Source organism: Lonchura striata, chromosome 1 (assembly GCF_050655825.1).
Source record: "Lonchura striata isolate lonStrDom1 chromosome 1, ASM5065582v1, whole genome shotgun sequence".
In the NCBI taxonomy this organism is placed as follows: Eukaryota; Metazoa; Chordata; class Aves; order Passeriformes; family Estrildidae; genus Lonchura; species Lonchura striata.
In genome coordinates, this window is record NC_140703.1 from 32558507 (window position 1) to 32582218 (window position 23712).

The window sequence follows — 23712 nt, forward strand, 5'->3', positions numbered from 1 at the left end:
AATTTTGTCTTTAAAATTAAGTTATTCAAACCTTTCCTGTAATATGCAATTCTGCCCCACAGCAACTAACTACATTATTGGGGATCTTTTACTCAGCTTCAGCCCTATATTTTAGCTTAAGGAAAAGCTCTGCTTGATGCTAAAAAACTAAATTATTAAAACTTTAAAAGAGAAAAGAATCAATGATCCATTTCCATAACCCAAGTTGTAAGATAAGCAAATTAAAATTCTAGAAATACTGGGTTTTGTAATTTACTCTACTTAAAATGAACTGTTTATATATAAGCATGGCTGAAAAATCCTCCTTTTCCTCCTCCGGCTCCACATATAAATTTCAACTTGAGTCTAATTAGCATGCAGAAAAAGGAAAGCTCAGAGGAAAATCTTCTCTGGAGGGTTCGTTATCAGCAAATTCAATGAAATCTCAAGCACCAATAACAAAACAAAGTTCATATAACAAAAAAGTGAAGCTCCTAAAAATATTAGGTACTGATAGAAGAAATGAAAGACAGATAGAAATGTTCTAATAGATAAGGCAAGTTTTAAGTTGCGTGCACTGCTGGCTCATGGCCAGCTTGGCATCAGCCAGACAGAGCTGTTTTCCAGAGGGTCAGCATGAACTGGAGTATGAACCAGGTATTCTTGGAACACATTCCTGTGCATATGCACCTGCTGAGGATGAATGGGATCAGTCAACACCGGTCAGCCCGTGACAAATAATGCCTGACCAACTGGCTTTGTGGACATGGCAGAGCAGTGGATGTGATTTACCTCAGCAAGCCTTTTGACAGTCTGGATTGGTGGGCAACTACACAGGTAAACAACTGCTTGGAAGGTTGGGCTCAAAGAACAGTGGTTGAAGTGTCATAATCTATGCTGGGGCCCAGCAACGAGGTGAGTATTGCATGGGTCTGGAGGCTTGTCCTGTTTAACACCTTTATCAGTGACCTGGAGAAGGTGACACAGTCCACTCTCATCAGGCTTGCAGATAACAGCAAACTAGGGGATGCAGACAATAAGCTCCAGGGCAGAGCTACCATTTTGAGGAACACAGACAGGCCAGAGGAAGAGGCTTCCAGGAAAGGATCTCTGCTGAAAAGGATTTGTGGGTACCAGTGGAGACCAGGCTAAATGGGACTCAGAATTGCAATGAGGGCTAAAAGCTTACTGTACTGTATCCACAAGACAATACACAGTAGATAACAGAAGTGATTGTTTTCTTTTACTCAACACTGTACTAAACCCAGTTCTGAGCCTCCAGTAAAAGAAAGTGTTGATCAAGGCTGTGGAACTGTTGGTGTGAGGCCAGAGGAGGCACATGAAGATGATCATAGGGCTGGAGCTCCTCTCTGATGAAGACATGCTGAAAGCTGGGGTTGTTCTGCCTGGAGAAGGCTCCAGGGTGACCTTATAGCACATTCCAATATCTAAAGGGGGTCTGAAAGCTGGAGAGAGACATCTTAAAAGGGCATGCACAGATAGGACAAAGAGGGCAGGTTTCAAACTGAAGGAGAACCAACTAAGATTAGATAATTTTTTTTTTTTACAATGGCGGTGATAAAACACTGGCACAGGTTGCCCAGAGAAGTGATAGGTGCCCCATCTGTGGAAACATTCAAGCCAGGTTGGATGGAGTTCTGAGCAACCTGGTCTGGTTAAAGATGTTCCTGCTCATTGCAGGGGGCTGGATTAGATGGCCTTTAAAAGGCCCATTCCAACCCAAACAATTCCATGAGAAACCTGAGCAAGTCCTGCTAAAGGTCACCAAGTTTCTCAGGGAATTAGAGCTCTGGGCCTGTGAAGAAAGGCTGATAAAAATGGGCTTGCTTGACTTATGAAGGCTTTGGAGGAGCACAGTAGCAGACATTCAATTCCCAGGAGAGGGTTACCAAGAACACAGGCCAGGCTTTTTATAGAAGTATGTGGTAGGAGAACAAGAGACAAGTGAAGTTGCCACAGGACATTAAAAAAATCACTGCTCTGAAGGATTGGAACAGGTAGCTGAGAGACTGTGGAATCTATATTCATGGAGATTTTCAAGAACCATCTCGACAACATCTGTGCAACCCAGTCTGAAGTCAGCACTGATCTTGCTTTGAGTAGGAGCTGAGCTAGATGACCCCTGGAGGTACCTTCCAACCTGAACGAGGCTGCAAGTGACATCACCTTATAAACCATTATAAAATGGTTTTTGAAACAGCTTTAACTTCTGACATATGCCTATCCTAGGGCTTCCTGCACCATACAATGCACAAGGAGTACTGGCATATGTTGGCAGCATGGAGGAATGTTTGAGCTGCTCCACCCACAACTTATCTGCTTAGTTAGCAGCATTTGTTTCAAGAAAATTTAGAACAGTGTCCCCACTCCCTCCATCTGCCTTCCTCAGTACAAACATACTGATATGGGTACCAAGATGCACAGGGTCATATAGACACAAGCTTTTAATCAGGCTGGAAGCAAGCCCTTGGAAAGTTTCCATGATACAGATGGTGACCCCTGGCCTGTGTATCACATGTGTAGTGGCATTGTCCTTACCATGCCTGCTCCATAAGAACCACCACTGGCATGAAGGCTGCCAGTTGTAGTGTCAAGTATCTCATCACGATAGTCAACAATGAGGCCTACACCTAATACCATTAATCTGGACTAAAAATTCATGTCAATCATGAGTAAACTTGCTGACACAAACTCTGAGAGCAGCAATAATCCAGCAGCGCCAAACCAAATCACTGCCTGGAATGCAGAGTCTGATGTAATACTTGGCTTCAAGTTGCTCCCATGACTCTCAGTTACACATACAGATACAGTCACCCACATTACACAGCTACTTTTGTTGAGCAGTTTTGTGAAATCTGTCAAAAAATTCAGTGCTGTTCACACCAGTATCAGCAGAAGGCATTACATCACAGTAAGCACACTGGATCTCCGAAGCCCAGTGAGATCTTTAGGAAGACAAATACAGTTTTAAAACATAGAATGATATTTATAAATATTTGATAGGAATGTCAAAGTCTCTAAAGTTGACCAGAGCTCATCAAGGACAGAAGTTTCAAAATCACTTTGGTCAGCTACATACTTTTATGGCAGTGCTGCTGCTCTATGAACATTCTCAGCATGGTAATACAATTCCGCTGCCTGGGCATGCTCAGATACCACAACTAGCACATGTGCCATCCTTTGGGAATCTCTGAGTTAATACAGCATCTAGTCTGGCATCCATCCACTTTTGCAAAACAACTCATCTAACCCAATTTCCCATCATCTTTGTTAACTGTCCTACAGCTGTGGGCAGAAAAATTCCTCAGGGGCCTGCAGCCTGTTTCTTTTCTCTCTCTTTCCTGACACTCACATAAAATATACTCTGGTTTCACAACAGAAGGCAATGAAACAGGAGGAAAATGCCTCAATTTTTGCTGACTAACAAGCATGCCTCTGATCAGATGTGACCACCTTCCCACAACGTGCTGACGCAGCCACGAGCTGTGCTCCTATGGTACCACAAGTTCACCGGTGCCCACAAATTTCCTGTTTGTGGGTGCCATGGTCAGATCAGAGCAGATGCACCACAGCACACAGGCTGAGGGTGCTGTGCTGAAGAAGAGATTACATCATGTGCAGCCTCTAAACACCCAGTGCTGTCCTCAAACAGGACAAGAACCTCACAAAGTCGGTAAAAAGAAAAACGGTTCATACTTGAAAAATCCCTACTTGAACTTAATAGGTGGAAAATAGTCTTAAGAGCTGAAACCAAGTTTTAATATCCCATGGCAATTAGGAATTCTTGTGTATTATATTTTTGATTTACTAACTATAACCTCAAACTGTTTTAAATGCATTAAATGTACAGTTCCCCATCAACCCTGATGATGATTTCTACAACCTATAATAAGGATATGATATATGAAAAGAATCACCCAATTTTCTTGGTTTTACCATCTTTGCATTTCAGTGAACCTCCCCTTCTTTCTTTTAAGAATTTTGGGAGACTACTAAATTAAAGGATAGGATGGCATGCATAATAATACTATATATTTTCAATTTTAAGTATTTCATATATTTGTTCCACTTAGGTACCCATGGAATTATGATAATGTAAATAGATGAGCCTAAGGTGAATTGGCAGATGTTATTTTGAAACAAGGGTACACAAACAGATCTGCAGCTTCATTTAATCTGAGTGCAGAGAACCAAAAGCAGACAAAGTCACTACATTATTTTAACCTATACAAATGCTGAAGATTAGTCTTTTTCTCTTGTTACACGTCCTCCCTTAAAAGAACATTTCCATGCCCAAATGACTTCATTTCTTTCCACATTCTGCTACATCTTCTCATTCATCAAAGGTTCATCAGCCTCATCTAATACATTTTAAGTTGGGTATCTCAGGATTCTTTAACAAACAGGAATTTGTCTGAGCTTGGCTGGATTCCCTCAACTGCACCCTCATCCACCAGTTGTACATGACTGGTACTAGTCAACTGTAAAGCACTGTTCCTGAACAAGTAACAATTGTTAAAATAAAAAAATTAGAGTTTAGGCTATGTATTGTTCTGGGCTACTATCAAAGGAAGCACTCGCATGAAAATACAAAAGCAGGAAACAGTAAAAAAAGTACATTCCCTGGCACCAGTTCTTTGCCAGCTTCAGTCTTCACTGCATACTGTATCACACCAATAAATAAAAGGTGCACTGTGAGCAGCTTTAAAGCAAAAACAAATGACAAAAAAACAAAACCCAAACCAAACAAACAGCCACCCCCCAATCAAAAAAAGAAAAAAAAATAACACTCAAGCAGACTGAAGATTAAAGCACTAAACAATTGTGACAAGAAAAAAACCTTAACAAAGGTCAATGTTGTCCTTGAGACAACATTTTTATTTCAGCTGTCAGCTGTGAAAGCTAGATATATACAAATGTCAGTAAATGCAAAAGGTAAAAATTAGTACTCTTATACAGACATACTCACTGGCTTTCCAGAGATTCTTTTTTTTTTTTTAATTATGTACCAAGGTTATAATAATAAATCACAATGAAGAATATCAGTTTTAATAGCATGCTGATTTACTTATACAAAACTGCAAATTATTAATTTTCAGTTCACTCCTGGAGTCCTCCATCCATCTTGTATGCCTCTGGAATGACCCAAACAGCACCAAGGCATGGCTGGACAAAGAGCACACTTGACATTTCTGTGTGAGGCTCTGAGACAAAAATCAGCTCTTGGCAAATCCTTACTTTCCAGCAGGTGAAAAGAACTTAAAATCACAAGGCACAAAGGAAAAACAAACAGGCTTAAAGATGCATATTTCAAGTAACACTGTACACAAGGTCTTAAGCTGAAATTGCATAGCAACCATAAAAAATTTTAGCATCAAAACAGTTAAAAGGAAAGCTCATGTCTTTACACACAGTTTGATGGGTGAAGGTATGGGTGTTAACATCTTTGAAACAGGTCTGAATGTCTCTGCTGGCTTAGGGCAGCCGGTTTGTTGCAGAGCCCTGGCACCTTGGCTCTGAAACTGCCCCGGGTCTGCACAAGCCTGAACCTCTGAGCTTTGGGAAAACAGGAGGTTCAAGGGGGAAGATGTGGTGGGCAGCTCGGGAAGGCTGTACCTCCCTAACCCCTCAGCAATGGGGAAAGGAAGGGGGAGACGTGCGGCCGGGAGTTTAGGAACAAGGGAGGCTGCGCCCCCGAAACCTGGAGAGAGAAAACCCTGCGGGTGTGTGCCCCAGTGCCTCTCCCCCTTTATTCAAATAAAGCTGAAGGACTCCTCTGCCTCCTTTTTAGGCATAAACCTCTGGGGTTTGTGGATTTCCCTGACGCAGTGAACAAAACATACACATCACAACACAGCCTCCACTAAGTTCTTCCTGTTTCTATACTCTTTCTGATATGCACTAAGCACATAAGAAACAAGCAGGCAATGCTGTCAATGAAGCATACAACACTTAAACACAAATTCGACACATAAACACTATATAGGCTAAAAAAATCCCTGCAGACAAGGTAAACTTATTCTAGTCATTACATTTCTAAAAATAGGATTTTAAAAAAGAAAACATTTTAAAATCAAGCCATGACATCTAAAACTACCTAGTTTTCTGTTCTCACTTTAAATTGCATGAATGCTTTCAAAAGATTACAAAAATATACTTATCATGATACAAGTTCTGCTGAGTAATTGGTATTAAAATATCTATTTTCAGCAGTTTTATGTGACAAATCCATCACTTTTCAGCTTGTTTAGGCTGAGAACAATCCAAAATAACAATCTAAAATAACACTGTAGTTATTTTACTACTATTTTTATTCTTATTTTACCACTATTATTTACTACTATTTTATTTTATTATTATACACAGAATGTTCTGTGTGTGAGAACAGAATGCTCATTTCAGAGACAGAGCCCTTTGGAAAGCCTGATTGTGCTTTAAGCTTACTACCTTCCCAAATTCGAACTAATTTTTTCTAATAATTTTTCTGTAAGGAAGAGTCTGTGCATTTGCAAGTGCTCCACACAGATCTGTGTTATCTGTCCTGCTCAGAGTCACAGGCACTGAATTCCATTTCTGTTCTTAGTCATGCATGGCTCACTCTCCATGCCCACAGCATCTCCCATCACCCTCAGCACTGCTAGCAATGTAAAGTCAAGCCTGACCTAATATGCTCCCCTGGAACAGAAAGCAAAAATAAACACACAAAGATGGGCCAAATGCTAGCAACCCTGAGTTCAAATTTTACCTATCTTGCATAGCATCAAATAGGCCACTTCACTTTCAGCTTCACCTCCTCCCATTCCAAGTGACAGGCTCTTGTCAGTTTGTGCATCTTTCAATTTCCATCTGACTTTGCTGCCTGGCTTTGTTACTGAATACTTTATCAAGCCTCAAATAGGTTTTATCCACTCTCAATTTAATCAAATAATTGAATCGGGTAAGGTTCTGTGATTTGCTTGATGCAGAATATTTAGAAGACGTTTCCTGATTAGTTACTTCAGGATGTGAAAAATGATATTCACTCTCCTGGTAAAATCCACAAGTTTAATAAAGGACAATAGGATATAAAAATAAAGCAAAGTTAACAGCCAGGTTCTTGGAATTCAGCCAAGAGCACACCTGCTATTTCAGAGACACCTTTCACACACCTTTTCTATTGCATCAGCCTATTGCATATTAAAAAATAATTGTGCATATTTAAACTTTTCCCCAAAGTACTTTACATGTTCCAAGAGCCGTTTAGCATGGTTTCTCCTCAGGTCTGCCTTTTTAGAGCATGCACATTTCTTGGCTGTGGCTTTATTCCATTTTTATTATCACCTGCAGCTTGGGCTTTGGTCTGTATTTTCTACAAAGGCAGGTGCTGGTAGTTGGCACATCAGTAGCAGGGGTTTTCATCATACTTTCTTTGGGTATTATCCAACCAAGCAGGCAGCTTGGTTACCACAAGTGTAACTATATCAGCTATTTCACTACAATGTCTAAGTTTTAGTTAATAGCAGAAATAAAAACTATATCTTTATAGCAAAGTTACCTTAACATTATACATACAGCATCCATTTTCATATTTGCAAAGAGCTCCTATGATAATATGTATTTATAACAATGAGATCTGTGCATGAGCCTCTGAAACCCACTACTGAGGGCAAAGTGAGGAAATACAATAGGCTTTCCATCTCTCATATCTTGTGCTCTGTATAGCAATAGTGCATTTATGCCAGTTTTCCCATTAATAATGCTGCTTTGTGTGAGCTGTCCTCAGATGTTGCACACCAAATCCTAGCTAGCCGACTAGCTGTTTCCAAACTGCCCCTTTTTTCCTTAAACATTTCTGGAGAGAGGACCTCAAAAGAGGAAACATCCTACGATACTAGGTCAATTAATCTCCATGTCAGCCTGAGGGCAATACAGAGGCAGGCACAGAAGGAACTGGCAGGCTGGCAAAGATAAAGCAGCTGAGTAGCACAGTTCAGCCAGGAACAGCACAGGGCTGAGCACGAGCTGACAGCCCCTCAGTACTGCCATGGCAAGAACACAAAGCAGGAGAGCTTTAATTAGTTTGAAAAAAAGGAAAAAAAACAGGATTAATAGCTATTGTTGCCACCTACATAGATCCCCAACTTTTTTTTCAAAAACACTGAACTTGGCTTGGAAAATGGGCTTGGAAAAAACCTGGGCAATGACTTCTACAACCAATAATGATACACTGCAAAAATAGTATCAAGTGGATTAGGAATACACTTCTGTGGCTCTGCTAGGGGGAAACCTACCTGCCTAAGGGGCACTCAGCTGCTGGAAAATCCACAGCGACCGAACCAAAGTGCCAAGAAACACATTAACAGGGAGAAATTTGATACTGGCTCTGCAGAGGGCTGGCTGAAAAGTGTAATGTTTTTTCCTCACTGGCATCTCTAACCTCTGTGATACTACAAATGCTTCTGCTAAGTGACAGCAGTATCCCTTTGTAAATGATGGGGAGGATTCCAGGGTTACTAGCAAGGAAAGTAATGAAGCTCCTGAAATTCCCACCTCAGCCCACATGAAGCCACAGATTTCTCTCCTACACTGAAAGAAACCGTTCAGGGATTACAAGTGCAATAATTTTATGCAAGAGAAGAAAAAGCAAGAAAGAAGCCACTGACAATCAAAGCTTTGGTACTCTGGTAAGATCAGTTCCTTGACCTTCCTAAAGATAAAAATAATCTAACTATTCACAGCCCCTCTGAAGCACAGCTGCATGAGTGTGATGCACACCAAGCAGAAATGAATAGTTGGGTCAACAATTTAAATACAGCAGACAATAAATCAGAAATCAAAGTGGATTAGAATTGAGTATACAGAGACTCTCCAGAAAATGCTTAAGGTCTGATAATAGTAAAAATGAAAACTACTACTTTAAGAAATTTAGTTTAATTCACATCTGTCCAATAGGCTACCTCAGGAACATGTACATTGCACTATTTAAAATGAGGCTTTTTTATTCCATTACAGAGAAGCAGACAATACACTGCATGCAACAAAACAGGTAACACAAACCCCAGTACCATGGACCCCACAGTTTCTTTCAGGGGCTGCAATGCCCAAGAACTGCTCTGTGGGAGCCTGGCAATAAGGACAACAAGCTAAGTAAGAGCAGAAAATTGTGCTCCAACACATTCCTCCATGCCTTCTCTCACATGACAAACAAGCAAGAGACAGCCTCACCCCATCATTCATAAGGAGATTTGGTTATATGTGTGACTAAATACTCAAGTGAAAAATCTTTCTCCATATTAAAAACTTTAAATAAAAATCCACACATGGGAAAGCGTCACAAATCTGATATTCCAAGGGAGCAGAAGTAATAATAAAACACGTTAATTAATTATGGGGACAAATATTCCAGGTTCAAGCAATCTGAGAAGAACCAGCGATTAACTAACAGTATCCCTGGGACAAATAATTTTCCTTTCCCCATAACTAATTTATCTTTTGCCAGTTGGGTGCTCCATACATGGAGATTTAACTTTATGGCACATTAAAGTTTAGCTGTATCATATTACTTAGTAACTTACAGGACAGAATCATTTACAATTTTGCCTCAAGGCCTGAGAATCCATCTTAAAACTGAGACTCTGAAAATTAAAATACCGTGACCTGGCCAAATGCCAATCCCAAGGCCACTGCCCACAGCAACTTTCTTTTCCTCAGGCTACCTTAGCAGAACTTCTAATAATGTTCCTGAAGGTGTGGTCTAACATTATCCATTTAATTAGACAAGCTCTTCTTATGACAAAGAACAGAGACTGATGCCAAGTACTCATTCAAATCAGACATGAACAACGTGTCGGCCCAACTGTGGAACATCTGAGCACATTTCATACATTTTACAAATATGTGCCTTTGGCACAACAGGGTCATCAAGTTATTGCTATGACTGTAAGATAGCCAATATAAGTTAACAAAACCTCTTCTCATACTTCTCTTTCTCACCTTGATTGTCTGATCTCATTTTGGATTAAATTTTACAGCCTCTATTTGTTCAGTAGGTCCCAGGTCCTCTCTTCTGTGCCTCACTCTCCTGGGCACAGTATGAAGGCTTTGACAGGAATGACCCTGCTCACAGTCCAAAACAAACCACACAAAAGGAAGAACAGCTCTGCCCCAATGAGGTACCCAGGATCACCCTAGAACGCCTCAGTCCACCACATGGGTAAGGCACAGTGACAATTTGTTCCCATACAATAACACCTTTAATGTTTAAAACCCATTATTCAATACATCCTATATGTTAAAATGTCCATCTTTTCTAGAATGGCTCCCTGCCAAAAACAAGCCATCACAAAGTATCTAACACACCCTTTTTAATTTCATTACACATCAGTGTTTTCCAGACATTTAAAAATCCCCACAGTATGTGCTGGTCTTAAGATACAGCTGAAGACTGTCTACACTATTCACGCTGGGTCTGAGTTCGCTGCTGAGCAGTTTCCTACAATAGCTTTTGTAATGCAGTCTGTTTAATTTTGAGTGATGAGTAGCAGCATTTCACACAACTTCAATACCACACATCAGCAAGGCATTCAATCACTTTATCTTAACAACAATTTGTTGTTTATTCTAGAAATTCAAGTCTGGCAAGCTTTTTAATATGCATGAGTACATTTCACAAAATGCAAAAAGCACGTTTCCCATTCTGCTCAGCATGTTCAAGTCCTATCTTCTTAGCAGAAACGGACCACTTCGAAGGGAAAATCCCTAATACAAAAACTAATACAAAAGGATATCTGAAATCCAGTCGCTAACACTGATAAACAAGGTAAAGAAAGTGAGGCAATTTCTAAACCTCCATTAGAGATGGGATACTAATTTTTCAATTTGCTGTGAAACAGATTTCATAAACATAATGGAAAGGGGGAAAATTGCATATTACCATGCATGCAAGAAAAATGTTTGAAATATCCTATTTATCTTCCCTCTCTAAGGGATGTGGATTTTTTTTGTACTCCTTGATGATGTGAATCACAGATCAGCATTCTGGGAATCAATCCTATTCCCATTTACCAGTGTAATATGATCATTAAGCATAATTAACACATAATATTTCATTACAGCCATGGACTTGGACCAGATCTGAAATGTAAATATTTGCCAAACTGTACATCCTAGTGCCCAGTGCTACACAATGGTGTAACTTAAGACACTCACTTGATTTGCTTTCTCTTCTGGGGGCAGAGTTAAGGCTGCTGTGGGAATTCTCACTTTCATAACATGAGGCGGCTTAAACATTATAGATGATGTTACATTAATTTCTGCAGTATCAAATTTTAAAGGTGTGGAAACAAGATGAAAGAGCTCACAATACAGCCATCATTTCAAGAGGCACTAGAATGAACAGAAAGAAAACTCCTGGAGCAAATAACAACCATTTCAATCTTCCCCAACTATCTCTTCCTTAGGGCACTCAATCACCCAGCTCTCCTAGGACACAGTAATCAACAAACCACCATTCTGTGTGATTCAGAGTGTGGCACACATGCAAAAGGCAATCAGAAAAATCATTGCAAGATGCAAACACACAGCAGCCTTGCAGAGAGACATTTTATGACCAAGCCAAGACTCTTTATAACGATATTAAATTCTACAGCATGAAATTTCATAGGTTCTTTATCTTACATATTGTAACATTGTGTCTCATCTACTACAAATACAGATGTTACCTGTGTATTCCTAACACTCCTCACCTATCTTTTCATTCTTTGTCTTGCAACAGAAATATCAGGAAGCTATTCACATCTGTGCTGTTTTTGAGGTTAGTTTTCTTCACAGTGGCTGATATGGGGCTGAGTTTTAGTTTTGTGCTGGACAAAGGGTTGATGATATAGAGATGGTTTTGGTAGTGGTGAGCAGGGCTTACACAGAGCCAAGGCCTTTTCTTACACAGAGCCACGGCAAGGAAATTGGAAGTATGTGGGAAATTGGGAAGAGACACAGCTGGGACAGCTGACCCCAACTGACCAAAGTGATATTCATATCATATAACATCATGCTCAGCATATCAATTGAGGGAAGAAGGAGAAAGGGAGGAAGATTGGAGATATGGCTTTTGTCTTCCCAAGTCACCATTACATGTGATAGGCCCTGCTCTCCTGGAGATGGCTGAACACCTGCCTGCCCATGGGAAGCAGTGATTTAATTCCTTGCTTTGCTTGTGGCTTAACCCATGGGTTTTCCAGCTTCTACCCTTCCTGTTCTGTCCCCAGTCCCATTGGTGGGGGAATGAGAGAGCAGCTCTGTAGGGCTTGGCTGTTGCTGAGGTTAAACCACAACCATGTCCAACATCAAATGTACAGATTTTAAGTTAGTTGTATACCTCCTATTACTGATTTTTCTCTTGGAAACACACAAGTCCTACAAGTGAAATTTTCCACAGCAGTTAGACAACAGAACTATTGCCTTGACACTGAAAACCCTCTCAGGATATTTCCCAGTTCTCTCTTAAATAAACAGTATCCCTAAGTCAATGCATCTTTGCTGTATCCCCAAGACTAAGCCATTGAGCAGCATCACCACTAATGATGATTTACACAAGAGTACAGGAAAGCTCCAGCATTCCTTTTTCATAGCCTCACCAAACATGTTCTTAGCTTTTCCCAGTTGCAAGGAGATTCTTTCCCTTCACAGACCATAACCTCTCATCACTCATCCCAAAATATACAACAGTAGATGTTCTTTGCCTGCAGCTGTCATGACAAGTTTTGCACAGCAGCACAGAAGTCTGAAACAGTTCTTGGCAAGCCAGGTACAAGAGTGGACTGTTAGCTCTCTGTTGCTCTCACTGCTTGGATTTATCAAACTGCAGTCTGTGAAGTCTTTGGCAGAACACATGGCATTCAGCAGAAAGGTGGATCACCTTGCTTTCCCTAAAGGAGCAGAAGGTGCTTCTTCTACCGTGTCAGGAACTTAATGAAAGGTAAGCAGTGCCACATCTGTCACTCGCTCCTAGCCAAGGCTAAATCCCTGAAGAACACCAGGAATGTAAAAATACAAAGCAATGGGCCTGCAGCTGTAGTAAGACACCTAACCCCAGGGTAGCCCTGGGTTCCTCCAGAATGAGTCTGTTTTTCTAAGCCTGTTTATAGAACTACCCTTGCACAAAAGGATACAACTTATGTGGACTAATGAAAGTGCTCTCAGTAGGAACATTGTTTCATCCTTCCCTGTTTCCTTTCCCTACAAATGTCACAGGTAAGGAAACAGAGGAAGAGGAATATTTGCACATAACGAAGAGGATTATTGTCCTCCTCTGTTACATTTCCTTCAGTACCTAATGGCAGCACTTGGAGACAATCCCAACAACAACTATGTTACTCTGGACTCTCTCAGCATTTGTGGCAAGAAAATAACAGATTACAAAAAGGTTTTATAAGACCTTAGTGTTGAACCAACTCATCTTCCCTTAATGTCAATCTCGGCAGTCTTAAAGATAAGGCTTAATGACTCTAAGAATCTTTCACCAAGATCTTACTTACTGAGGTAACAGGATGTACACCAAGGGAGAAGTCACAGGCCAAACCTGGAAAGAAGAAGAAGAACAAAATGAATTTATTTGTCTTTTGGACCCACTTCCCACCACAAACATAATTAGCGTAGGAAGACAGAAAGGAGAGAATCAGGGAGATTTAAAAAACAAAGGTATATAAAATTCCACCTGCTTCTGAACAAAAGAAGTAAGTCTTAACACTGGTCTCCAGGGCATAATATACTGATTTGATCTGGACTCAAGTTTAAATAATGGCAATAGGAAAAATATTAAAACAGACTTAGAGAAACTGAAGGGAATACAAAGATCATGGGGAAAATCAAAAGCTGTGTGTATACTAAATCAGAAATACTAGTAAAAAAATCCAGTGCTTCTACCCCCTGGCATTTTGGTCCCCTATTATCACCATGACTCATGATGACCTGCTTACAGCAGCCAAACTAGAAATTAAGCAAGACCCTTCCTGACAAACTCTCCTCCAGTAGCCTTGCTTTCTGACTGATGTCACCTTTGCTTCTAGTACAACAGAGAGTCCTTTGCTTCTAGGACAACTGCTGAAGTCAAAACCATACAAAACCACACAACAGAAAACACCCCACCTTATCAAACTGGAGCTTTCAAGCCTGTAACAGCACCACCCCAGTGTTTAAATGGTGCTACAGTTAGCAAAGTGAGACTAGGATTTCCTTCAACCACATGAGGAAAGACATGGAAAACTACCATCTCCACTGCTTAAAAGCCCATCAATATTATTGCAGCTGCAAACAACAAAAGAAAAAATACTAAGTATTTTTTTAAATTTGGATTATTCACCAAACTTGGTCAATGGAAATGTTTCCATCATTCCATTGTTGTTGATTTTTAAACTAATGTTTTCCCTTTGCCTTCTTCACTGTATCAAGTAAGACCATGAAACTCCGCTATCGATTTCACAGTCTATTTACTTACTTGCTTGAGCACCTGGACACTTCAAGAGATCATACAAATCACTTCTATACATCTTCCTTAAGGTGAACTAAATACTATATGAACTCATCACTAATGTCATGCTCCATGGCAAACACTTGCAGACATCCACCCAACCTAACTAGCTCCCCAGTGACACAGGTGACAACAATTTCAGCCACTGAAGTGCTCATACTGAAGTCAAGGGTAGCTAAGCAATAACTATTAAATAATAAAATAAATACTTTTTTAAAAGTTAATAATTAAATTAGCCAAGATTCCCACAGTTCCATTGTGTAGATGTGGGCTCATTAGTCAAACTGCTGTCACACACATTATGCTGTTAGCTACACTAGATGAATTTTCTTTACCACTGTTGTAAGCCACTTATGAACAGAGCACAATCTGTAGCAAAGGCAGAAATGGTCTGAAAGGAGCACTTCAAGTCATGTAAAACAGGTAAGTCCTAGCCATGTCAGAGGTACACTGTCTGGCTTTGACAAAAGCCAGCTCTACACAGTAAAATTAAGAAAAGAAAATGAAATGCCTTCAAGAAAACTGTTAAAGAGGTCTTGTTGTTGGCCAAGGTAAACATTAATAATAAACTGAAAGAAACAAGACTCATCTGACAGACCAGAAGAGGTCAACTGAAAACTCGTGAACAGATGCCACTGAAGAGCTCAGTTCATACCCACAAGGATTTGCTACAATGCTTGGGTAGGTACAAGATTGTTGCAAAAACTATGATGCAAGGAACAGCATCTGCAAATCCTTCAAAAACTTGAATCTTTCACCATGTTTTCTAAGTTTTCAACCTGTTCAATCCACAGTTCACAGCAGAAGAATGTAAGGAGACAAGTCTGCCTTCCAAAGCAGGAGTCTTATAACATGAGGCCTAACAAAACTTAGAAGAAGAAAATGCTGATCTTTCCTCTTCTAGAAAGCTCAGTGACTGGTGGGCACTTATCTCCTGTTAACCATCAGGTACATCACCACACCTCTCCTCTAAACTAAAGCATGCTTGTCTTCCAGTTCCTCAAACCACGGCCCAAGGGCAAGCAAAGTCTGCTTCCTTTTGTAAATAGGTGCTTTGGACCAATGTCATGATCACAGGTAAGTACCTACTTTGGTTGTCCCTGACAGTTTTGAGCTTACCATGGGGATATTTTGTACCTGAAGTATGAGATGAGTGCATTTTATTAATAAAATTAAAACCTACAGCTCTAACCACTTACCACTTTGAAGCAGAAACTGGGCTGTCCAGTGATACAAGCAGAAACAGCCTGGTAGTGATCTTCTAATAAAGACTTAAGAAGAGCATGGAGCAATGAACATCACTTCTCAGTATCTCTTAAAAGTAAAGCACAGGGATGACAGCAACTTCAAAACAAACAAGGATCTTAAGAAGATTTTGATAAATTACTTTCAAAGTTTAAAAACAGAGGAACTAAATAGTACTTGCTAAAGCAGGGAGAAAGAGATTCCTAAATGCAGAAACATTTCTCTTTAAAGAGCTCTTTAAAAAGCAGTTCAGAAAAAAACAACATATCCAAATTACTTGGATCAGATTTGTTTCCTTTGTGTGGTTTAATGTAGAAACAGCAAGGAAGAAATGGACTAAAGATAGCAAAACTTTTCCGTTCTTACCATAGAATGAACTTCCTCAGCTCTTCAAAGAGGAACTGATGGAGAACAGAATAAGAAGGAAGAACTGAAGCTAGTGACTAAATAGCTGTGAAAACCAAGCTATGATGAAACACAACCAGGATTTTTTGTTTTCAAAAAGAAAGCAAGATGCAATAGAAATTGTTTGGGTGTCCCTGGAGAGTAGGCAGCTGAAAATGGATTTTTAGGGCAAACTGACTGCTTTAAGAAAGACATCTTAAGAAATTATTTTAAGAAAAACAGAATGAAAAGGAGAGTTTCTTGTATAAGTCTTGAGAGGTACTTTGTGGTGACCATTCACCAGGAAAGTGGTGCATCAACATAGAACTTTGCAAACTGAAAGCCATCCAGATGAATTTGTGTTGGTGTGGGAGCTTAAGACTCAGTTCTCATTTCCTCCTCTTGGTTCTCCCTAGAAAATCCCTTTTCTACTTCATGGTCCTTTTTACTTTGCCTTCTATATAACTAGAATAGAGCACACATCCAAGAAGCTCCCGTTCTCAATGAAGTCTCCTCCTCTACAGGTAGTCAAATTACTCTACGGATCACTGGTACCAGCAATTACTTTTACCATGGCCTTCATATCCTAATCTCTGATCATATTCACCTGACATACCATCATCAGTCTTCCCACATGAAACAGGAGCAGTTTCAGTGTGTGGGATTTAGCTGATCTTCCACCCTGAGTAGGTGTGTGGGGAATATATTAGGAATTTTCCCAGAGTTGCAGTTCTTCCCCCTTGCTCTTCATCTTTGATGGCACCCAATAGCTCAGTATGAGGTGTCTATGCTATTTATATCCTCCCTATAGATGCCTCTGCTGCTGTCCACAGTGTCCCAGGTTATATGAATGTACAGTCTTGCCAGTCCTGCTGCTTTCTTGACTGCTGTGAAACAGATCAGCAAGAGCTTTTCTAACACTCAGAGCCACTGTTACTTGGCAAAACTTTGTGAGACAGCAGAGCAGCACTGGAGGGATCCAAAAGCTCTGATATATGAAAGAAAATCACTTAATTTATAATTGGAAGGTTTCCTTTACAAGCTTTTAGGCCTGCCATTTAGGTTTTTATTTTACAAGGAGACATGCTCCCATCTGCATGTTAGTACAGGTCTCTTCTACTGCCAGAACCATTATCCCATTCCCCTAATGGTATTTTGTCCACATGTATATAAATACATATAAACAACACTGTGCAGACTGTCCTCCAGTGGAAACAATGTACTAGACATTCTCAGAACATTGCTTTCAATCCTTCACAACCTTAGCTGCTCTTTCTTCAAACAAAGTCAGGTAACAACTTTCATTCACATATGGTTACAGTCTCAAAATAAAACTGAATGAAAAGCTGATTTTGGGAGAAGTATATATATTAACAAAATAAAGGACTGTTTAAAACAAAGCTGGATGAAGAGCCTGGCCAGAACCACCTTACACTGAACTGTATGCAGAGTTGTAGGTAAAAAAAACACCAGTAGAGAAACAGAAAGCAAAGTATGCTTACAAAAGCATTCTTGAATTATTTAACCTTTACAAATGTGCAAATGAAAACAGAAAGTCTCCTGGCCCGTGCTCAACATGAGTTTGGAGTACAGCTGCAATCACCATAAATGTGATTGTCAGCATACTGCCATAAGGCACTTGAGGAGACAGCACTGACTACCCAATTGCACAAGACAAGTCACTTGGGCTCTTCCCACCAGTGGCCTAAACTCAGGATTCCTCCAACTTCAAGCTTTGCCTCCCTCAATCCTTCAGGTCAGATGAATTTAAGTAAGAGTGAAATTAAAGGACACATATATTGATTCCTGTTCCCTAGTGCAGTTTCAAATTTTTGAGCTAAATCTCCTTCAAAACTGCTGACGGGGTGTGACATTTCAGCTCTCTGTTCACTGTACCACCTCATCCTTCCTTTCCAGCCCTTCCTCCCAGGGGAGGGCTGCAGACTTCCTCTCCCTTAGCCTAGTGCCTCCTCAAGGCTCCTGCCTTCCCACCCATTCCCCCCTGAGCTCCTTCTCCAGTCTAGCCCTGCCTCCTGCCCAGACACACCACAAATGGAGAATGCAGCTCTTGTGGTCCTGTGCCTGCTTGAGGTTGATCTATTCCATCATACCCTCACTGTGAGCTTAGACAGACCAATCCAAGCACTTGTAAATCAGTGAGGACAGCCCAGGGCAAAGGCAGTTCTGCCTGAGCAATATCAGAGGAGAAACTAAACCTCAGTTAACACAGTTCAGCTGATTCTAGAGACATACAGTGACTCTGTCTCAAAAATATGACCAGCTTTTTACTAGTTAATGCAGTTTGTTTCCCTTTTTGCACTTGTAGCAGGGATCATGGAAATAAACACCCAGCTACTAGTCACTTCCACCTTCAGAAATATCAGGCATTAGACCAGCATGACAGTGTTTGCATTAGAAAGGAGAACTCTGACAGCAAAAGGGAAAAGCGCTTTCAAAACAACTTTAATAGGTTTTCCTATTATACCTTTTGAAACAAATATTAATGTAAACTTCAAGTCTTTTAAATGTATGTTATTATTTCATGGTTATCACAATATTACAACATCGTAGTCACATCATTGTAAAGAAATGCTAAGCTTAATTAATACCTTTGTCCACTTAAAGGCTTATTGGAGCATTTGTTTATGAATTAATCTGCCCCATCTGCCCAGAGCTATCCCTACAACATGCCTGTCTGTTTTATATTCTTAATTTTAAAAGCTTTTCGAAAATAGAACTTTTTCACCCCCCTCAACAGGCAGTCTAACAGATTAATACATCCCACTGGCATCAAAACACTGCTCATTACTTACTCAGGATCCCAGATTTTCTATCTGTTCTTTCTTCCATGTGAAGCACAGTCAGACGCCTCCTTTTTTACTGGGCTTGCAGACAATAACACATTGCAGCAGATGGGCTTTGCCCAAGGATCACATCTCATTCTACAAACTCTAGCCCTCAAGGTTTATTTTTTGACAGCAATAAATGCAAGTGTTTGGAATATCATCAGAAAACAGAGAGAAAGGTGAGGAAGGGCTTGAAAGACGTTTAAGCAACAGTGCTGTCCAGCTGTGTTAACACTTAACTCACAGGGCCATCACCTTCCCAGAAACACCTGTGCAATGAGGAAAGCATCCAGCATCTTTCACTGGAGAACAGAGTCCATCCTCATGACAAGCACACCACAGAAAACATGTCACTGAACCACAGAAAGTAACCCACAGGACAGATTTGATGGGGTTTTTCCCCAGGAAACACAGCACTGACATTCAGCAATGCATGTTTCATTGAGGGAAGCTGCAAGGAGCAGCAGAAACAGCCTCTGGAAGTCAGCTTTAGGAGATCAGGAGAGATGAAGAGTAAGGGCACAAGGGATACCCGTAGTCTCCAATAAAGTATCTTTTTAACACCTGAGTAAAATATACAAAAGTTTTTATCTTACCAACAAGTACTCTTCCTCAAAATTAAATTCTAACATGCATTGCACTGAGTGAAGATATGGCATTGCCTGAGCACATGCCTACTTTTCCACAATTTCACTGTCATGTAGCGAGGAAAACACAAATATCTGTTTCTGATCCACTCACATTCTCTGGGTATTGCTAAGATGGCCCCATCAGGACTGACTCAATCCTAAGGTCTGTTGACAACCACAGCACAAATGGGGAAATGATCTGCTGATCCTGGCATGTTTATTCTATGTTCTAGAGAGACAAAGAAGACAACCCTCAGATAATTGCTATTCCTTGGTCATACACTGTCTTTTCCCAAGCTCAGCACCTTGCTTTATTGTCATCACACTCCCTACATGAAATTTGAAAGAACATGGCTTGATCCATTCCCAAATGCATATTGAAGTGATGCTACACCAAAAAGGCACTTTGTACTTTGAGAATCACTAAAGGAAAGTGAGTTTACAAATACAAACCATTCCCCTACCCATACACATACTACCCAGCATAAGCTGCATGCATATTAAGGAAAGTTTTTAATTTAATTTCTTGTAGCATCTTAGCAACACATCAGCATCCTAAAACCTTCCTTCATTTCTCTATCTGGGGTATTTACAAGCATTGCCATTGTTGTACACACCTCCTTCCTTCTCAGACCAAATGGCTGCTTGATCTCAGGATCAGAGAATTCATGTTGGAGCATGCTTGTGGGGGCTCCATCATGCTCTACCTTACACAGGGCCAGCTATGAGGTCCCAATAGGACTTCATCTGCTTTGGCCTTGAAAACCTGTGAGGATAGACATTGCACAACCCCTCTGAGCAACTTGTTCCAGCATCTGACTGTCTTCCTTGCTGGAAATGACATTTATCTTGAGTCCCATTTCAACTTCCCTTTGTTGTTCCTCATGCAGTCACCATACAACAAAGTGAAGAAGCTCCGTCTTCCTGAGAACCTCCTCTGAAGTACCAGGAGGTCTCTGCAGGTCCCATCAAAGTTCTCTCTTCTCCAGGTGGAACAAGCCTGGTTCCCTCAGCATATGATCCTCATGCAGTACCAGGGCTCTGAGAGTACTCAAAGGCCTTTAGATGCTCTCTTAGCCTCAAATGCATCCCTGCTCTCTGCTCATGGCACCAGGGACCCAATTTTAGCTCTGCCTGTGGCCTTCAGTGCCTGCCCAATCTGTGTGGTAGCTGTGTCCTGCCTCCAGCCATGTGTGTGAATTCTGGTCCTGGACCCCATTGATGCAGACCCTCACCTGAGATAATCACTTCCTTGGGTACTGGCTGCAGTCTTATTAAAACAGTCCTGAGTGTTGTCAGCTGCCTTCACTTCCAGGGCACAACACTGGCTCATGCTCAGCCTCTTTAAAGCATTCTCATCTTTTTGTCATGCATCAATAAATCTAGCGATATTCAACTAGTGGGGCATCAGTCATTTGCAAACAGCACAATCCTGAAATGAAATGATTAAAGGGAAAAACTGAGGTGGGTTTTCAATCATAAAACCCAAGTATCTGAGGAATATTAACAGACTACTTCTAAAATAAGCAGCCACTTCTGCTCTACCCCTCTCAGAGTAACACCAAGACAAAGTCTTGGATTCTCTAGTGAAAACTTGCTAGTTTCACGTGTGACACAAATGTGAAAGTAACTCTTCCAGTCAGTGCTGCTGCCTCAGTGTTGGTTTGCTATTTTAATCTGTGCTCTTCCTGTGTTTCACTTTGCTATTGCAGTTTTTTAGTTTGTGTCTTTGGAGAGACAGGGGTTAAACACTAAAAATACACAGTTGTGATGGAAATACCCTCTTGGACAGGCTGAGGTTTGGCATGCTTTGGAAGAAAATAACTTAAAATAGCACAGAAAGCAAAGACTGTGGGATATGCATCTCTGATAGCTACTTTCTGCTGAAATAACCAAAATAGCTAAGATTACACTGACATTCACAGTTAACCCTCTATCCTGCTCAACAGAGATGAACGGGGCCATTCTAACCTCAGAGCTTTGCCTGAATAATGCAAATGACGTTGCATTTGTTATGTTCTGACACCAAGGTCTTCTTATGCATCTTTATTAATGAGAATTGTGTTTAAAGAAAGTGCAGGTACCCAAAACCAAGGGTGCCACAAGACTTACAGTCCCATTATAGAAAAGGCTTTTTCTGTAGGATTTGCAATTTGATCATCACAGGTCTAAAAATATGAAAGGGAAAGATCTGGAGGCAGAAGCTATATTAGCTCCATCAGTATTCATACTTGGAGCTCAGGAAAAATGCAAAATGGAAGCAAAGGACATAAAACTGCAAGAGCAGATTTTTTTTTTTCCCCTAGTGTTCTCAACATCACATTGATAATTTATCTTTTGACATTCTAAAAGTTATTGAGTGCTAACTTTGGCCCCACATTCAATGCCAACACAATGAATGCACACCTCGGTGGCTGCTATTCTTTGCAATTATACACCCTGGCTACAAAGATTAACAAACAAACCATTAAAACAATTTGTGGCACCTGTTACTAATAACTTTGCTACAGGAACATGTTACATTTCGCCTTCCACGGGCAACGTTTAGGCCCATCTAGGAATGGGCCAAGAGCCCAAACAAACTATGTGATTTGACTCTCATGGTTGTTCTAGAGAATATTTAACTTCTACCAGGCATATCCCAGGTGACTTATGCCCAAGTTCAGTGCAGTCAGGTAGGAAAATCAGTGCCCCCATTCCTGTGGTTCAAACCACACAACAATACAGTGTAAAAGCACAGAACGAAAGAGTTGACAGAAGGATTAAGCAGAGAAACGCAGGTCAGCCTTGCAGTCTAATTTTTCCTTAACACAGCATCCCCACAGCACAGCTCCCCTGGAGCAGAAGGCCTCCCCGAGAGGAAAACCTCACAGAGCTCTCACCAGGAGCTCGCTGACAGGCGGATATCCCAAGATTCAGCAAGAAAAAGTTTCCAAAAGCTCGAACAGGAAAAGGCCGTGCTGGAGTCGAGTTTTACATAAGCGGGGGAAGGCAGGAGCCGCGGGCACCGCGTCCGCGGGGGCTGCGAGCGGGGCTGTCAGCGCCGGCGGCCGCGCTCCCCGCTCCCCGCCGCGCCTCGGGGCGCGCAAGGCCACGGCACCGGCAGCCCCCGGCCGGCAGCGCCGTCCCAGGGGCGCTCTGCCCGGCGGCGGGGACAAACCCATCCCCAGCCGAAGCCATCCATCCGCCTCCGTGCGGGATGGGCACCGCGGGCTCCCCGGCCGAGAGCAGCACCGCGCACGCAGGCAGCGCTGGGCTCGTCTCATCCCTCTGAACTAACTTTCCCGTTTCCGCAAAAATCACACAGGCACCGGAGGGGGTGGGGGGGTTATTGTTTCCAGCAAACACTCCTCACCCCTACGAGCCACCCGCGCCCCCGTCCCGCTGGGACCCCGCCGCTCCCCAGCATCTCCAGCGGCCGGGCCGGCATCCCGCGCCCCCGCCGCGGGCAGCCCCCGGCACCCCCGCCCGGCCGCCCCGCTCCTGCCGCCCCCCCTCTGCCAGGGCCGGGAACCGCCCGCGGGTCCCCGCCGCCCCTCGCCCCCCGGCCCCGGCTCTCACCCACGCGTCCCTGGGCCGGGCCGGATGGGGCCGAGTGCCGGGGGAGCGGCGGAGGTAGGGCAGGACACGGCCCCAGCTCCTGCCAGCGGAAACGGGAGGAGGGGCTCGGACCGGCGCTACCGAGCGGGGAGGAGCTGGGGGCGCTGCCCAGGGGAGGCTCCAGCCCCGCGGAGGAGGGAAGGGAAGGATGGAGGGGGGATCCCTCGCCCCATCCGCTCCGCCGGAGCCCCTTTGGCAGAGCTCTGCCTGCAGCCCGCCCCGCTCCCTCTGCCGCCCGCGGTACCCTCCGAGAAACCCCCGGGGTGGGCGCCAGGAGCATCCCCCGGCGCACGCTCCCGGGGATGCACTGCCCGCCCGCCTCAGCTGCCGCTGCCCCGAGGGACCCGCGGCGGGACGTCCCGTCCGGGCTCGGGCAGGCAGGGGTGGTGCCCGTGCCCGTGCCCGCCGGCGGCCCGGAGTGCAGCGCTGACCGCTGCTGCCAGCGGCAAACCCGGGCTCAGGACGATGCTCGCTGGTCCGAAGCCCACCACGACTTCCAGTATGT

At 42.4% G+C, this 23712-nt stretch overlaps 1 protein-coding gene across 7 annotated transcripts in view; it reads right to left on the reverse strand.

Annotated features, from left to right (window-relative positions):
* The window catches only part of TSPAN9 (tetraspanin 9), a 168867-nt gene extending 145358 nt beyond the window's left edge, over nucleotides 1–23509 (reverse strand). For 3 of the 7 annotated variants that reach the window (XM_077781275.2, XM_085573421.1, XM_085573408.1), the window contains exons 1-3: nucleotides 23169–23261; nucleotides 15703–15847; nucleotides 13512–13555 (exon numbers count right to left, since the gene is read on the reverse strand). Coding sequence is in view for 1 of the 7 variants with exons in the window: in XM_085573388.1 (XP_085429514.1) it covers nucleotides 13512–13555; nucleotides 23169–23487 (363 nt within the window). In the remaining 6 variants the exon portion in view is untranslated. Of the gene's footprint in view, nucleotides 1–13511; nucleotides 13556–15702; nucleotides 15848–23168 lie in introns of all 7 variants that reach the window. The other 4 variants (XM_021549170.4, XM_085573431.1, XM_021549172.3 and 1 more) reach the window with 2 other exon arrangements.
* Nucleotides 23510–23712: the final 203 nt, after the last annotated feature.